General features: G+C 35.0%; 2 protein-coding genes across 6 annotated transcripts in view; both read left to right on the top strand.

Moving 5' to 3' along the window:
- LOC127502798 (rho-associated protein kinase 2-like) overlaps positions 1 to 4365 on the top strand; it is a 34058-nt gene extending 29693 nt beyond the window's left edge. For 3 of the 5 annotated variants that reach the window (XM_051876173.1, XM_051876176.1, XM_051876178.1), the window contains 3 exons: positions 77 to 341; positions 1058 to 1334; positions 3225 to 4365. In XM_051876173.1, the coding sequence (XP_051732133.1) occupies positions 77 to 341; positions 1058 to 1334; positions 3225 to 3303 (621 nt within the window). In that variant the 3' untranslated portion in view covers positions 3304 to 4365. The remainder of the gene's footprint in view (positions 1 to 76; positions 342 to 1057; positions 1335 to 3224) is intronic. The other 2 variants (XM_051876174.1, XM_051876175.1) reach the window with 2 other exon arrangements.
- Positions 4366 to 4794: 429 nt separating this feature from the next.
- On the top strand, positions 4795 to 8699 carry LOC127502805 (leucine-rich alpha-2-glycoprotein-like). The gene is made up of 2 exons (XM_051876190.1): positions 4795 to 5270; positions 6226 to 8699. The coding sequence occupies exons 1-2, from the start codon at positions 4934 to 4936 to the stop codon at positions 6882 to 6884; spliced, it is 996 nt and encodes a 331-aa protein (XP_051732150.1). The 5' UTR covers positions 4795 to 4933; the 3' UTR covers positions 6885 to 8699.
- The last annotated feature ends 10227 nt before the right edge of the window (positions 8700 to 18926 follow it).

Raw genomic sequence — 18926 nt, 5'->3', positions numbered from 1 at the left:
ATGCTTAATTTGTCCTACAAGAAATGTTTTAGCATGCTTTGATTTTAACCTGGTTAAACTTCTGTTTTGTCTGTAGATATTATATGCTAATGAGGGGGAGAGCAAGAAAGAGGAGCTTGCTGTGGAACCCTTATTAGCAACTGAAAGGTCTTCTTACATCCCACACAAAGGTCACGAGTTCGTCCACACACTTTACCACTTCCCCTCCAGCTGTGAAGCATGTCCGAGGCCTCTGTGGCACGTCTTCAAACCCCCACCAGCTCTGGAGTGCAGACGCTGCCGAGTCAAATGCCATAAAGACCACATAGATCGCAAGGAAGAGGTCCTTGCTCCTTGCAGAGGTCAGGAGGTCACACTCATAATAAGCACTGATCATTTAAATGTATATTATGGTAGCTTATATATATATATATATATATATATATATATATATATATATATATATATATATATATATATATATATATATATATATAATTATTGACATTTATTAAATAAATAAATAAAAATGAAATTAAATTATTTGTTTTCATAATTTTTTAATAATATAATAAAAAATTTAATATTTTAATTATTATTTATTTTATTATTATAATTTGTATGTATTTATCTAGTTTTACACTAGTTTGGGATCAGTAAGATTTTTTTTTATGTTTTTGAAAGAATTCTCTTATGCTCACCAAGGCTGCATTTATTTAATCAAAAATACAGCAAAAACTCATATTTACTACAGTTTTAATTGAAATTCACTACAATTTAAAATAACTTGTTTTCTCTTTGAATATGTTTTAAAATGTAATTTATTCCTGTGATGGCAAAACACAATTTTCAGCAGGCATTACTCCAGTCTTCAGTGTCGCCTGATCCTTCAAAAGTCATTTAAATATGCTGATTTGGTGCTCAAGAATCATTTCATATTATTGTCAATGTTGAAAACAATTGTGCTGCTTAATAATTTTGTTGAAAGTTTATTTAAACGTGAAGTTTTGAACATCCCCACTGTGTACTTTGGGTTGAAACTAACCTGTTTTGTTTGGCCTTTTTTTTTTCTCTCCAGTGAACTATGATATGTCCACTGCGAAAGAGCTACTGCTGCTGGCCAACTCCACAGAAGACCAGAAGAAATGGGTCAGCCGATTACTCAAGCGGGTCCCACGTAAACCTATAGCCCACTCCTCAAGCATAGCTATAGCCTCTCCCTCCTCTGATGCATCATCAACTAGCCTGTCCCCTCTGCCCTCTCCTCATCTGTCATCACATTCATCTCCCAGGCTTTCACACAGAGGAGCCGTCAAAGTGCATTCCACCAGACAGCAGCCCTCCACCAAGACCAGGTGAGAACCACTTGACAGGTTCAAACAAAGGAGCTTGAGGCAGAGTTAGGTTATATGGCGATACACTATTGTTTGAGGTTATAACATGGGGATTTATCTAAAGCCATAGTTCTTAAACAGGGGGCTGCAGGAAGACTTAAAAATGTATATAAAAATAATATATTATTATGATTTTTAAAAATGATAATTAATATTTTCTATTAATTTTAATGATCTAACTTGCTTAAATAGAAAATGGAAAACAAATGAAGCTGTTCTATATCTATATTTCCTTCTTTCTCTTCAATAACTATTGTTTTTATTAAAAAACACACAGTTCTTGAATGTTCTGGAAGAATTCTCTATATATTAATATTATATAATGTAGGGGGCCAAACTCATGCCAACAATTTTGTCTGAAGAGTCTTTTTTTTTTTTTTTTTTATCATTCTTTGACAGCTCATCCATGAACATTTGAATGCATAATTCATAACCAATTATACAAAGGCACTTTCTATAATCTGCTTTACTGTTTAAAAGGCACTTTAAAAATCTGCTTTACTGTTTCCTACTTACACTTCTGTATTAGCTTGAACTCTTCTGCTCAACTTTTTAAAATGTGAAAATTCTAATGATGTTGCTCCTTATTTGTATAGTTTCTTATCCGTCAGTCACTTTAGACACTAGCATTTGCAAAATTAAAGGAAAAATTCACCCAAAAATGAACTTGTATAGACTACTTACAATAATTATGGTGTTTTTTCCATTTTTAAGGCCCGTTCACACCAAAGACGATAACTATAATGATAACAATAAAGATATTGTTCTAAAAAGTTCTAAATATAAAAGAATAGCAGACTCCATACACAACTATAATGAGAACAGCACAGAAACACAATATCATAGGAATAAGTTTCAGCAGGATTTTTTCCAGCTGATGAACTGTAAAGGTATTGAGAGCGCTGGAGTGGATGCTAATATAGTTATTGCTATCTTTATAATTATCGTTCTTTGTGTGAACAGGCCTTTAGAGCTTGGCAGTTGTGGTCACTTTGGAACGAAGCAGTGTAAAATTCTTTAAAGTTCTCTATTTGTTACAATGGGGACAAATAACATACCAGTTTGGAACATAAAGAGAGTGAGTAAATAATGGCAGCATTTTCATTTTTGGGTGTACTACATCTTTAATCAAGGTGCTGTTATATGGTTCAACAAGTTCAACAAGCTGTTATATGGTTCAACCTGGTTCAACAAGTGAGACATGGCTACGAAGTTGTGCAGGTTCTCAATTGCTTACATTATACTGCTAACCTTTTATAGCCCTGGCCCCATGCTCCGTATCATTCTTCACTGACCTGTTCACCTTTGACATTTCACCTTCCCCACTTGTGCATATGTATGGACAGTAAGTACACTGCATCACTGCTTATTGACCAGGTTTTGTGTTTGCCTGTGCAGCTCTAAACCCTGAAGGCGATGTTTGACTGTCTGTACTCTTCTCTATATGCATCTGAAACAGAAATCCTCTTTGCTTGAGTGTCAACACATTAAAAAAAAAAAAAAAAAACACCCACTAACAATGCATTCTCTCTTTTAATTCAATAATATTGGTATCTAATACTGAGCTGTGTCTTCTTCAACCCAGGCCAGTATCTTATTAATTTTCCAGTAAGAAAAAAAAAAAAAAAAAAAGACATAATATCTTGATGAATATCTGCCATGGTCAAATTTGATTTTATTTTTAAAATTATCTGTAAATGAAGAGCACTCCCACATCTTTTGGCGCTTAAAGAAAGCACACTTAAAAAACTGTATACTTCCAGTTAAACATGGGTGGCCATAATTTTTTTTTTTTACGTTGACTTCTTCAATGACATTGTTATGAGGCCGAATGACTCCTCTTTGTTCCAGATTTCTTGAGTTGGGCCTGAAGGACTTGGGTTGGTCTTTTGATGTTGAAATGGATGATGACGATGTATTAGACTTCTGAGGAGTTGACTTTGTGGGGTAACCACAGTGATGCTTTAGCATGTATTTGTGTCTGCGTGTTTGTTTGTTTTTTTTGTTTTTTTTTAAGTATGGTATTAATAGTGTGTTTTGTTCCCCTTTGAGGGACTATAGTGAGGCCAAGTTTTTGTGTTTGAAGCACTTATATGAGTGGGCATGTTTGTGTGGACATGTTTGGCTGAATTAAAAACATCTTGCTTTCTTTGAACGAGGTGGATCTGAAAACGGATGGTGTTGTGGTGATGTTGCTTGTGGTTGAATAGAATATGGGATGAATTATGTGCGCCATATTTGATGTTTGGATTTTTTAACTCAGTGATCTCTCTCTCTCCTCTCTCTTAATTTCAGCTAACCTTGGTGAAGGCCGGATAGATGATGATCAGTCTGGGAACTATGAAAGCAGAGAATGTCATAGTGTTCATTTTGGCAAATCGCAGGGCTTCCAAGTGCCAAACTCCACAAGTATAAATGACTGGGGAGATCTAATATTTTATACAATGCAAGCCATAAATGTAGTTTCAATTTTAAGTGTGTTTTATGTCTTCATAGATTATACAGTTCAAGTACAAGCATTTTAAATTTCATAGGTTATTTTTATCTCCTTACAAGGTTGTCAGTGAGTGTCTGTTTGCCTGTGTGTGTGTGTTTGAAACAGAATATGTGCTTAGGCTCTGCAATTATATGATCATCTGAATTTATATACTCAAGTATTATATCTATTTTTGTTAGAAAAAAAACAGGCCTATTTAGTGGCACAGATTATATTTTTTATCATGCATTATATCAAAGAACACTGCTTTTCAAGGAGCGTTACTTATTGTCAGAACTATCTGCTCAAAATATATGCATTATTGAAGACTTGATGCAAACATGCAATTTGTAGCACATTTTATTAAATGCTGTGACAAAAATTAGAGACAACAACTGTATGCATGGTGGAACATGATGACCTCTGGTCCAAACATTTTCTGTATTTTATTTTGTCATGTTGCCACTGACAAACTATTAAGAAATTGTTAATAAAAAAGCTTTATTTGATGGAAAACCTCTGACTCCCTATGTGTGATGATCCAAACTCATCTGTAACATTTATATAGAACTGTAAAACATACAATGTTTCTAGGATACAAAATTATGCAGACATCATTTCTGGAGTGGACTAGGCTGTGCATGTCCCCACAGAAATGTTGAAAGTTGAAGATAAAGGTTGCATTAATGTCTTCATTTAGCATAATCGTCATTACTTATTCATAAGAAGTTAAAGCAATTATACAGTAGATTGCAATATTTATACAGGTAACTTAAGCTTTTTTACTGCGGCACTGTAAAAAACTAACATGAAATATTAATATCAGATATGTTGCCGTTGTTGTCATTTATTAAGGGTTAAAAAGCATGCTTTGTATTGTTGTAAATGATTCACAAGAATTGATTAATGAAAGTCCATGGTTGCACAAGAGTTTGACCTGGAAAATCCTTATTTGCATGTTGACAAATGTAATATGTGATTCAGGTTATAAAAGCAGAATCAGATCTACATGACATAAGTTCAAGACTGAGACCCTGAGGTTTCTACCAGGATATTCTTATTTCTGCTGCGTCTTGTCATCGATATGAACAGCTATTATTTTCTAACAGTTGCAGGGGTACTGAGCTGCTTTGTTGCTGGTGGTGGTGTTTCGCACCAAGGAAAATGCAGACGTGTCTTAAGATCCGATGAGGTCAGAGTCATTTGTCTTTATGCTAACTTTACGCAGTTACCCAGTAAGGATTTCCCGGGTAACACTACAGACCTCAATGTCCGCTTTAGCAATTTAAGCTCCATAACCTCTGATGACCTGAAGATCTTCTCCCAACTGAGGCAGCTCAGTCTGATCAGAAACCAGCTGCGTACATTACCTGCAGACCTGCTTAAGGGCCTGTCAAATCTTCACATCCTTGACCTTACAGGTAATATGTGTGTTTACATAACTAATATAAGTTATGGTCCTCAAATTTAATTGGTTTCTGTGTTTGCGCATTCCATAGAGACTGTCATTCTGTCTGTGCATTAGTGGGGACTTTTCATTAATAGTGGGGACTCTTTCTTCAGTTACATCTTTACACCGGTAGGTGGCGACAAGTTATTGTCTTTGAGTTCAAAAACATGATTATCTAAAGCTAAACAACTGAGTTTTTTTGAATGATTCATTCAAAACCACAGATTTATTCAGTAGCGAAGCAAGGTGTATTTGGCTGAATTTGGAAAAGGATAACATACTACTTATGAAATGGTAAGAGTAAAATTGGTAGTATCCTATATTTCAAATTCATTGAATTTACATCGTTAAATTTACTCGAGTCAAACGATTTGTTTAAAAAGGAAAGAAACGTGAGTCATTGAATCATTTCTACCAATTGGTTCTAAAACGCTAGGAAAGCAAATGAGTCATTGATTCATTTTCTCAAACGATTCGTTCAAATCGCTGACATTGGAATGAAAAAAATGACTTGAATAATTTTGAATTTTCCAACGGATAAAACAAGGAATCATTCAGGAAGGAAACAATTAACTTTTTGATTAAAAAATCATTCAAACAATTAATTTAAAACCACATTTATTTTGTAATGAAACACCAATGACGTGTTTTGCTCAGAGACGCGCTAAGGTAGATTTGGCTTGGACTTTGTTTAAAACCTTTAACGTTGGGGAGCAAAAATGGACAATGGCGATATTTTGTCTGAAAGGTTACTTCTCGAACTGTTGTGCAAACGCAATTTGACATTCGCAATTGTGATGTTGAATTGAACATGTTCCGACACTTCTTCACTCACGAAGCCGCAGTCGGAACAACAGCACTCTTGTTCGTGATTATATATACCATGGTTTTTACACGTATGCCTAATAATATGCTCCTACCCATAGGTAACAAACTGACATCTTTATCGTCGCGAGTGTTTCATCATTCTCCTCTTGTGGAGCTCACACTCTCAGATAACCTGCTCTACGAGCTAGATGCTGACTGTCTGCCTGTAAACAGCTCCCTCCTGAGGTTGGACTTGTCATCTAACAGATTCACCCAGTTACCTGTGGCCTTCCTGCAAAGACTCAATAATCTTGAGAGCTTAGACTTCAAAAATAACCAGCTGGAGGAGCTGACTCCTGGAGCTCTTACCTCTCTGTCCAAGCTTGAGGCTTTGTACCTGGAAAACAACAGACTGAAGTCCTTAGATCCATCAGCCTTCAGTGGTAACCCAAACCTCCGGCAGATGTTCTTGAGTGGCAATTGTTTGGCGAGCCTCCCTGCTGGACTCTTCCTTAAGCAGGATGAGCTTGTTTTCCTTGACCTCAGAAACAACTATCTGCAAAGCTTGACTCCAGGTATTTTGGATGGACTTTTGTATGCTGTGTTGTCTGGTAATCCATGGCACTGCAACTCTAGTTTGGCATATCTATGGCACTGGTTGCATATGAATGAAAAAAGACTTTTTCATCATGATAAAATCACTTGTCAAACACCTGAACACATGAAGGGTAGAAACATCACTGGAATTACTGCCGCGGAGCTTGGGATCAAGAAGTAAGGGAATCATAATAAAGTTACCAGTAGCCTAATCACATTAATTGAAAATTCAGTACATTAAAAACTGAGATCTTAAAACTTTAAAATTGTTTTGTAAAACAGAGTATACAGTAACTACAATATAGGGAGGAAATATACTATTAAAACTGAATACTTTGTATCAAGGGGAAATTTTCAATGCAATTTCATATAGACCTTTAAAGTACACATTTCATAATGGATTAAATCTTTTATTAAAAAAATTTTCTCCAGCATTTCCATTGCACAAAAGGTTATTTATAGAGGGTTTTTATAAAGATTATTTAATATATTCTTCACACTAAAGAAAAAAAAAAGGTTCTTTTAAGAACTGTTCACTGAATGTTCTTGGGGAACCAAAAATGGTTCTTCTATGGCATCACTGCAAAAACTCTCTTTTGGAACCTTTACTTTTTAGTGTATCAATTTGACAATGTAAAATTCATTTGAGTGAGTAAACAGCTTGCTTTTTAAAGTTTGTGCTACAAAGTTACTATGTGAAAATCTCCTGTATTTACAAATAAGTTTATCCTTTGGAAAAATACTTTTAATTGGGTAAAATAGTACCCAGTGAACTTATAACTAAGTATAACTAATTATAACTTTTGCAGCCCTGGGGAATCATTTATAAAATGTTGCGCAGAAACCGTCCTAAATTTGATCTTACGATCATTTTTCAGATGTGCGTACGTGTGATTCATAGAATGAACGTACACACAGAAAACGAGCGTACGCCTCTCTTTCAGATGTGAAATCTATAAATCGCAAATGATCTTGAACTTGCGCGCAGCTGAATGGTTTCAGTTCTCCGCGTTGTAAACGACACCTAATTAATGTCATCTACATATTAATGATCACCATTCATCGTCCAAATCCTTTAATTTGGAATGGCGAGCTGCAAGAATAGCTTAGATTTCCAAAAACCTGCAGTAAAATGACAAGGAAAAGTGCGTACGTCTGCTCAGACCCTGACGTGGCTCTAAGCACTTTTCCACATCCAATCGTTTTTTATAAATATGAGCGTTGGCGTGGATTTAAGCGTACGCACACTCGGGCCTCATTTATAAAGCGTGCGTACGCACAGATTTGATCTTCGAGTGTGCGTACGCTTAAATCCACGCCAGCGATCATATTTATAAAAACGGTCTTTGACATGGAAAAGTGCTTAGCGCCACGTCAGGGTCTGAGCAGACGTAGGCTACGCACTTTTCCTGGTCAGATTACTGCAGGTTTTTGGAAATCTAAGCTATTCTTGCAGCTCACCAAGGATTTGGACGATGGCTGTTGATCTTTTATATGTAAATGACATTAATTAGATGTCGTTTACAATGCGGAGAACTGAAACCATTCAGCTGCGCGCAAGTTCAAGATCATTTGCTATTTATAGATTTCACATCTGAAAGAGAGGCGTACGCTCGTTTTCTGTGTGTACGTTCATTCTATGAATCACACATAACGAACATCTGAGAAATTATTGTTCGTAAGATCAAATTTAGGATGGTTTCTGCGCAACATTTTATAAATGAGGCCTCAAATATGCAGGCTTTATAAACGAGGCCCCTGGTTTGGGACTATTTTTAAAGAAAGAAAACCTGATTTTGATCAGTAGAGGGCACTAAACTCTAATCAAAGTCATTAAGAGGCACATGGGAAAAGTGGTTTCAGATAAAATTACAATTCTTAGATTACTGCTATTATATTAAACTTTTGACATATTCTCCAACAAAATGTGTACACACGTCTCTTATAACAGTTCTCTGTTATTGCTTTTATTAATACATTACAAACTGCTATTTCACATTGTCTTTCATTGTTTTGTTTCTCAAATGTTCTCCCCATTTCTCTCTCTCATCTCTATGTATAAGTCCTCAGAAATCCCTAGTGTATCTTAATAAAATGTGCCTTTGTGCGTTAGAGATTTATAACTCCTGTAAACAAGGGCTGTCTCCGGGGGAGGGTACTTATGAAAATTAAACCTTTTCACGGACAGTATAAAGAGAATAGAAAAAATGATCAGAGCATGCCCTTGTTCCAACTTCTGCCCCCAGTACCCCTCAGTTTAATTTTTAAGAGTTTTCCTCACTAGGAAACATGGTAAAATGTATGACAACTTTATTTTCTCAATAATGAGAGTATTTCCCAAGCTCAGTATCTCTCTATATGCTCTGTCAATGTTTGAGTACAAACAACATTATGTCAGGGGCTTTTTTAAATGTAATATTGCATTTCTTTTTTGTATAGAATCACTGAAAAAAGCACTAAAATGTATTTATTCAAGCAGAAAAAGCATGTGGGTCATTGACGAATAAGGTTTTTAAAAGTATAAAAAAACATAATGGAGATATAATTAATTTTGAAGTTTTATTAAGTGTTAACAATGAGATTATGTGATTTTTATAATCAATTAACACTGCTTTTGTCATTTTTCAGAAAAAATGTCAATTCGGCTTAACCAAAATTTCGGTTTTACCGAATGACACTTTTGGTTATACCAAATGACGATATTTTCAAACAATGCTAACAGGCTGATATCTAGCTAGCTAACAAAAGGACAATCAAACATTTTATATTTAGTACAAGTTTTTAAAATATTACAACATTTTCCATATTTTAGAGCGTAAATTCATGAAATTTATTTTCCGGACATTCTTTCTCATAACAAAGCAATGACTTCTACACATAATTTTAATACCATTTTCCACTATAATCATGCCAGAATAAAAATATATACGTTTATTACATTCTAAGATATTTTAATCACAAATTAAATGACTGTATTGGCCTTTGGACAGTTAAAATAAGCAAAATCTTAAGCAAAATATAATTAAAACCTTTTAAATTCAATAAAACAGATCTAGTTTTACTACCTTACATACTTTGGATGTCATATCTTTGTTTTGTTTTTTTATTGTTATTAAGACCTTTGGACAAAAAAATGAAAAGATGTAATGTTTAAACCTCCAAAAATACTATAGGATGTGTGTTTGACCCTATTTTCACCTTCTGCGCTGCATTAAGGATCTGAAGATTGGTTCTGTGTTCAATGCAGCGTGATGATTTTTATAATTCCTCTGAGAGACTGGCCATTACATACCTGAACCATCTTTAACAATGCTTTTCCTTCAGGCCACAAATCTTGAGCACTTTTACGGCTAGAATAAACCCTTTTAGAAGCTTTAAGACTCAGAAAGACATTCTGTGACCTTGAAGATCTCTGAAGCTGACCAATAATGTTTTTGGGGCAATGATCATATATCATTGTTTGGTTGTTAAAGTAAACAGAATTTACTGTAAAAAAAAGACTTTATATTGATGAGTCTAATAATGATGATAATGACAAATGGTTTGAGTATTCTTTTAGGAGAAAAGTATGGCAATTCATTGAAGGCTACCTCACACTACTTAATTGTTACTAAAAGCATTAACACTAATGGAATTGTTCTAATTCCTCTCCTTTTGCTTACATGTATTAACAGTCACCATTTACTGTAACACGCAATTTAGCTCTTAGATCCTGACATCAGATGAGTACATTTCCCCATAAATCAAGGCTACCGTATAATATATTCAGTGTTTACTGCACTTCATATTTTACCTGAGTTATGAATGTGAGTTCTCAATGTGTTGAATAAGATGCAATAAAAAGACTGTGTAGTGTGTACCACTGAATTAAGGCAAGAAACGTCTTTTTATTGTGTTGTCCTCCTAGATTGTGCCAGAAAAAAAACACACAACGCATCCAGCGTATATGATTCACAAACGTTTATTGTTATGTTGGGGCTATACTGTAATATAAACATTTTTGTCTATTGGTTTAAAGAGTAGGCATTATTAATTAAATTATTTATATCATTGTAGTATTGGAGTGACCACCAGACTCTCTCTCTCACACACACACACACACACACACACACAATCCATCCCTTTATATAGACTACCTAAAATGGTGCTTTTGGAGGGCACTGAAGTGTTTAATCATTATCAACATATATTTTTAATAAAAATAACTCTATAAATGAGTTCCAAATGACACTTTCCAGATAGCAACTTTGTGCCGGCCTAAATCTGCCACGCATGGTATGATGATCTGGGCCACTTGTGGCGTGGAATGATGGAACTTGGGCGGACCACTCCTGTTTACCAGATCTGAGCCACATGTCAGCCAAGAGCAAATAAATAAACCAGAACTGGACCTTATCTGAGCCACAAAATCTTTATATATTATTTATAGAATCATCTTAGCATTAACAAGCCTGTTAACAAGCAGAATTACTGAAGGAAAGAAAAGAACAGAAAAAAGAGACAAACAGAAACACAAGAGCTACAACTGACTTCAGCCACAGCCTTAGATGAAATCAACTGAAGATAAAAGATCTCATCAGAGGAGGATTCAACAACTCCACAAACAGCATTACAGCTTCACATATTACTAACCAGACTGACTTTATTTCTATTTTCTATGGCTTTCCGAATCTTTTGTTTCAAATCAGTCGGAGCGCGTATCAAATTGCCAAAGTCACGTGATTTCAGTAAACGAGGCTTCTTTATGTCATAAGTGTTTCGAAATTTCAGTGGTTCACCACTGGGGGGCGTGACTTTGGCAGTTTGATACATGCTCCAAACCACTGATTTGAAACAAAAGATTCATAAAGCTTCGAAGCTTCTTGAAGCGGTGTTTTGAAATTACCCATCACTAGATATTGTTGAATATTTTGTTTTTTTGGTGCACAAAGAGTATTCTTGTCGCTTCATAACATTAAAGTTGAACCACTGTAATCACGTGAACTGTTTTAAATATGCCTTTAGTACCTTTCTGGGCATTTCAAAGTGTTAATTGTTTTGCTGGCAATGCAGGCCTCACTGAGCCACTGTATTTCATCAAAAATATCTTAATTTGTGTTCCGAAGATGAACAAAGGACTGACGGGTGTGGAACGACATGAAGGTAAGTAATTAATGATAGAATTTTCATTTTTGGGTGAACTAACCCTTTAAGATTGTGGGAGATAATAGACATAATGGCAGTTTCAACTAATTTTTAGCATTATAATCCTCTGAATGCACACACTATATGATTCAGCCGGACCGCAACCAGTTGATTGCAGGAACCATTTCACAGTGAGACAAGATCAAACGTGACTTGAGAAGAAAAACAAATGGAGGACAATTGATGTTGTCAGCTGGCTCTCCTATCAAACGTTCTTCTTTACAGTGAAAAACAAAATAGAAAAAAAAAAAAAGAATATGGGTAATCTTCTTTCTCAATACTCCACTTTCGTGGCATATTTGTGGCTGCCAAGTTTCAGCTAAAGAAGCACACAACATCCTGTAGGTGACGCTTGGTCACTCTCAATAGGCTATCGCTGGTATCACTTCAGAGGCAGCCCAATCAAGAGTCGTAAATGTGAAACATGTTTGATATTTGAGATCGGAGACGCTCCGTCTCGATCGTTTGCGCGGATTCATGTGAATGGGGATTTTTGATAATGTTGTCATCTGTACAAAGAAAAAACTTTTCCGTTGTTAGTACATCATTGTCGTGTAAACATACCTTTAGTGTTAGTTTTTCTCTTGCTGCCGAAATTGTGTTAGCTGTGGGAAAAAGTGATGTTGACAACTTGATTAAGAGGTTGTCATCATCTAGTGGTCTAATCTTATACAGAGTGTTTTTTTTGTTTGTTTTGTTTCTTGATCATGTAGATGTAATGCAGTTAATTTCAAATTAAAGGGTTAGTTCACCCAAAAATGAAAATTCTGTCATTAATTACTCACCCTCATGACGTTCCACACCCGTAAGACCTTCGTTCATCTTCGGAACACAAATTAAGATATTTTTGATAAAATCTGATGGCTCAGAGAGGCGTCCATTGATAGCAAGTTAATTAACACTTTCAAATGCCCAGAAAGCTACTAAAGACATAATCAGTGGTTCGGAGCGTATATCGAACTGCTAAAGTCACATGATTTCAGTAAACGAGGCTTTGTTACGTCATAAGTGTTTCGAAACGTTTTGAAATTTCAATGGTTCACGTGACTTTGGCAGTTTGGTACACGATTCGAAACAAAAGATTCGTAAAGTTTCGAAGCTTCATGAAGCAGTGTTTTGAAATTGCCCATCACTAGATATTGTTGAATAAAGTCGTTATTTTGTTTTTGTTTTTTGGCCCACAAAAAGTATCCTTGTCACTTCATAACATTAAGGTTGAACCACTACTCACATTAATTGTTTTAAAAATGTCTTTAGTATTTTTCTGGGCATTTGAAAGTGTTAATTATCTTGCTATCAATGGAGACCATCTGATTTTATCAAAAATATCTTAATTTGTGTTCCGAAGATGAACGAAGGTCTTATGGTTGTGGAACGACATGAGGGTGAGTAATTAATGACAGAAATTCATTTTTGGGTGTACTAACGCTTTAATAATAGTCTGCTATAGAATACATTGTGGCATGAAGCATGTCACCATTGTTGAGATTTATATTTCTATATAAGAGGGCCTATGGTTGGAAAGATGCTTGAGGAGCCCTGCAGTGGTCAACCTGAAGCTTTTTCCTGCACTCCTACTGAAGCTAAGCAGGGTTGAGCCTGGTCTGTACCTGGATGGGAGTTTTTCTGAGAGACTGGGTCATTGCAGGAAGAGGTATTAGAGAAACCAGCGGGTCCTAGCACCCCAGTACAGTCACCATAAGCTGTGTTGTATAAAGGGTGTAACCCTGGTGTAAAATAGTCCATACAGCACATCACATACTGTCCAACGCCCCAGTACAGTCGCTATAAACTGTACTGAATAAAGGGTTAAAATAAGCCCCAGAAAATAAGGGGTGTTATCCTGGGGCAAAAAGAATCCCTACAGTACATCACATACCATGCAGTTAGTTAGATAGTTTCACACCACAAATGATATAGTATTTTATTTAGTTCTTACAACTTACATGGAAGCGATCTATTTTTTTTTCATTACTATTTTTAATGTTTTTGAATGAAGTCTCATATGCTCATCAAGCCTGCATTTATTTGATCAAAAATACAGAAAAACAATAATATTGTGAAATATTATTACAATTTAAAATAATGGTTTTCTATTTTAATATACTTTAAAATATTATTTATTTCTGTGATGCAAAGCTGAATTTTAATCAGCCATTACTCCAGTCTTCAGTGTCTAACTCACTCTCGCACTTCCAGATGGCTTTGTGGACAGTGTGCTAAACTCTGGTGCAGTTATGTACAAAGAATCCTAGGTTTGAGTCCAGGCTCATGAAATTTTCCAGATCCTGTCTGCCTTCTCTCACCAATTTTGTTTCCTGTCAATTAGGGATGCACCGATACCGATACCAAGCTCGTGTACTTGTACTCGTACTCGTAAAAATACCCCTGATACCAAAAACCGATACCTCGCGTGACGTAACTGACAGAATTTTCTGTGCACAGAGACACCGACGGCAGCAGCGGATACAATGTCAGCCTCAGGGGTGTGGAAATACTTCAAAATTAATGATGACAACCCACACATTGCAAATTGGATGCTTTCAATCACAATTCGTTATTGATTAGTGAATGTGGGATAGGCAGAATCGTGCTGAATGACACAGACCAGAAGCGCTCTCTCTCGTGTGCGCGCTCTCTCTTCATGCGCGCGATCCCAGTTCTCTCAGACAGCACGCGATCAGTTCTCCTTGCGCCTGAATGGTCAAATGCACACATAGTTGTCAAAATGTCCATCGTGTGGAGTATCTCACATAAATACAGTCGGTTATGGCTTAAGTCGACGTAAACATTTGGGTGAAAATAGGATATGTTTCAGTATCCATGGATTTGGTCTTAAAGGGACCATAGCCTATATTTGTCATTAATGTTAATAAAACAACAAAAGATGTTAAATAAATGTATAAATGGTAAATAAACCTACTGTATCTGAAAAACAAGTTTATTTAATTTGAATCTCTATAGTATTTGTTGTATTGTTTGTAAACTGTTTGTAAAGCACATAAAAATGATTACTTTTTTCATTAGAGTAATAATAAAGAAGCTGTCCTACATTCATTAGTCTCACTGTGTTGTGCTTGGAAAACTGCAACATCACCAAAAAAAAAAAAAAAAAAAAAGAGAGAGAGAGAGAGAGAAATTAAAAAATGTATTGGTATCAGCGAGTACCAGAAAAAAAGTATCTGCAAAAATTTCCAAAAAGAATCACTACATTTTCAAAAAGAATCACTACTTCCCCCAAAAGAATCGCTACATTTTCAAAAAGAATAGCTACTTTTTCCAAAAAAGAATTGCTACTTTTCCCAAAAAGAATCGCTACTTTTTCAAAAAGAATCGCTACTTTTCCCAAAAAGACTCACTACTTTCCCAAACAGACTAGCTACTTTCCTAAAAAAAGAAAAAAATAATCGCTAAATTTCCTCAGAAAGAATCGCTACTTTCCCAAAAAAGAATCGCTCATTTTCCCAAAAAGACTCGCTACTTTCCTAAAAAAGAATCGCTACATTTCCTCAGAAAGAATCGCTACATTTTCAAAAAGAATCGCTACTTTCCCCAAAAAGAATCGTTGCTTTCCCATAAAAAGAATCGCTACTTTTCCCGAAAAGAATAGCTGCTTTTGCCAAAAAGAATCATTGCTTTTCCATAAAAAGAATCGCTACATTTTCAAAAAGAATCGCTACTTTCCACAAAAAAGACTCGCTACTTTTCCCAAAAAGAATCGCTACATTTTCAAAAAGAATAGCTACTTTCCACAAAAAAGACTCGCTACTTTTCCCAAAAAGAATCGCTACATTTTCAAAAAGAATCACTACTTTCCACAAAAAGAGACTCGCTACTTTTCCCAAAAAGAATCGCTACATTTTCAAAAAGAATCGCTACTTTTCCCAAAAAAGAATCGCTACTTTTCCCAAAAAGAATCGCTACTGTTTCAAAAAGAATCGATACTTTCCCCAAAAAGACTCGCTACTTTCCTAAAAAAGAATCGCTACTTTCCCAAAAAGAATCTCTACTTTTCCCAAAAAGACTCGCTACTTTCCTAAAAAAGAATCGCTACTTTCCCAAAAAGAATCTCTACTTTTCCCAAAAAGAATCGTTGCTTTCCCATAAAAAGAATCGCTACTTTTCCCGAAAAGAATAGCTGATTTTGCCAAAAAGAATCATTGCTTTTCCATAAAAAGAATCGCTACATTTTCAAAATGAATCGCCACTAAAAAAAGACTCGCTACTTTTCCCAAAAAGAATCGCTACATTTTCAAAAAGAATCGCTACTTTTCCCAAAAAGAATCGCTACATTTTCAAAAAAGAATCGCTACTTTTCCCAAAAAGAATCATTGCTTTCCCATAAAAAGAATAGCTTACTTTCCCAAAAAGAATCGCTACATTTTCAAAAAGAATCTTTTCAAAAAGAATCACTACTTTTCCCAAAAAGAATCATTGCTTTCCCATAAAAAGAATAGCTTACTTTCCCAAAAAGAATCGCTACGTTTTCAAAAAGAATCGCTACTTTTCCCAAAAAGAATCGTTGCTTTCCCATAAAAAGAATACCTACGTTTCCCAAAAAGAATCGTTGCTTTCCCATAAAAGGAATAGCTTACTTTCCCAAAAAGAATCGCTACATTTTCAAAAAGAATCGCTACTTTTCACAACAAAGAATCGCTACTTTTCACAACAAAGAATCATTGCTTTCCCATAAAAAGAATCGCTACTTTTCCCAAAAAGAATCGCTACTTTCCCCAAAAGAATCGCTACATTTTCAAAAAGAATCATTGCTTTCCCATAAAAAGAATCACTACTTTTCCCAAAAAGACTCACTACTTTCCCAAAAGACTCGCGACTTTCCTAAAAAAGAATCACTACATTTTCAAAAAGAATCGCTACTTTTCACAAAAAAGAATCGATACCTTCCCCAAAAAGAATCGCTACTTTTCACAACAAAGAATCGCTACTTTTCCCAAAAAGACTCACTACTTTCCCAAAAGACTCGCAACTTTCCTAAAAAAGAATCACTACATTTTCAAAAAGAATCGCTACATTTTCAAAAAGAATCGCTACTTTTCACAACAAAGAATCGCTACTTTTCACAAAAAGAATCATTGCTTTCCCATTAAAAGAATCGCTACTTTTCCCAAAAAGAATCGTTACATTTTCAAAAAGAATCGCTACTTTTAACAAAAAAGAATTGATACCTTTCCCAAAAAGAATCACTACATTTTCAAAAAGAATCGCTACTTTTCCCAAAAAGAATCGCTACATTTTCAAAAAGAATCGCTACTTTTCCCAAAAAGAATCATTGCTTTCCCATAAAAAGAATAGCTTACTTTCCCAAAAAGAATCGCTACATTTTCAAAAAAGAATCGCTACTTTTCCCAAAAAGAATCGCTACATTTTCAAAAAGAATCGCTACTTTTCACAAAAAAGAATTGATACCTTTCCCAAAAAGAATCACTACTTTTTCAAAAAGAATCGCTACTTTTCCCAAAAAGAATCATTGCTTTCCCATAAAAAGAATAGCTTACTTTCCCAAAAAGAATCGCTCATTTTCCCAAAAAGACTCGCTACTTTCCTAAAAGAGAATCGCTACTTTCCCAAAAAGAATCTCTACTTTTCCCAAAAAGAATCGTTGCTTTCCCATAAAAAGAATCGCTACTTTTCCCGAAAAGAATAGCTGCTTTTGCCAAAAAGAATCATTGCTTTTCCATAAAAAGAATCGCTACATTTTCAAAAAGAATCGCTACTTTAAAAAAAAAGACTCGCTACTTTTCCCAAAAAGAATCGCTACATTTTCAAAAAGAATCATTGCTTTCCCATAAAAAGAATCACTACTTTTCCCAAAAAGACTCACTACTTTCCCAAAAGACTCGCGATTTTCCTAAAAAAGAATCACTACATTTTCAAAAAGAATCGCTACTTTTCACAACAAAGAATCGCTACTTTTCACAAAAAGAATCATTGCTTTCCCATTAAAAGAATCGCTACTTTTCCCAAAAAGAATCGCTACATTTTCAAAAAGAATAGTTACTTTTCACAACAAAGAATCATTGCTTTCCCATAAAAAGAATCGCTACTTTTCACAACAAAGAATCTTTGCTTTCCCATAAAAAGAATAGCTACTTTTCCCAAAAAAGAGTCGCTACTTTTCCCAAAAAGAATCATTGCTTTCCCATAAAAAGAATCGCTACTTTTCTCAAAAAGAATCATTGCTTTCCCATAAAAAGAATCGCTACGTTTCCCAAAAAGAATCGTTGCTTTCCCATAAAAAGAATAGCTACTTTCCCAAAAAGAATCGCTATTTTTCTCAAAAAGAATCACTACTTTCTTAAAAAAGAATCGCTACCTTCCAAAAGGAATCGCTACATTTCCAAAAAAGAATCAATACTTTTCTCAAAAAGACTGGCTACTTTCCTAAAAAAGAATCGCTACTTTTTCCAAAAAAAGAATCGCTACTTTCCCAAAAAGAATCGCTACTTTTCCCAAAAAGACTCGTTACTTTCCTAAAAAAAGAGTCGCTACATTTCCTTAGAAAGAATTGCTACATTTTCAAAGAATCGATACTTTTCCCAAAAAGAATCGTTGCTTTCCCATAAAAAGAATAGCTACTTTCCCAAAAAGAATCGCTATTTTTCTCAAAAAGAACCACTACTTTCTTAAAAAGGAATCGCTACATTTCCAAAAAATAATCACTACTTTCCCAAAAAGAATCAATACTTTTCTCAAAAAGACTGGCTACTTTCCTAAAAAAGAATCGCTACTTTTTCCAAAAAAGAATCGCTACTTTCCCAAAAAGAATCGTTGCTTTCCCATAAAAAGAATAGCTACTTTCCCAAAAAGAATTCGCTATTTTTCTCAAAAAGAACAACTACTTTCTTAAAAAAGAATCGCTACTTTCCAAAAGGAATCGCTACATTTCCAAAAAAGAATCATTACTTTCCCAAAAAGAATCAATACTTTTCTCAAAAAGACTGGCTACTTTCCTAAAAAAGAATCGCTACTTTTTCCAAAAAAGAATCGCTACTTTCCCAAAAAGAATCATTGCTTTCCT

This window comes from Ctenopharyngodon idella, chromosome 20 (genome assembly GCF_019924925.1).
Source record: "Ctenopharyngodon idella isolate HZGC_01 chromosome 20, HZGC01, whole genome shotgun sequence".
NCBI classification, from domain to species: Eukaryota; Metazoa; Chordata; class Actinopteri; order Cypriniformes; family Xenocyprididae; genus Ctenopharyngodon; species Ctenopharyngodon idella.
This window is presented reverse-complemented; position numbering and strand designations above follow the sequence as displayed.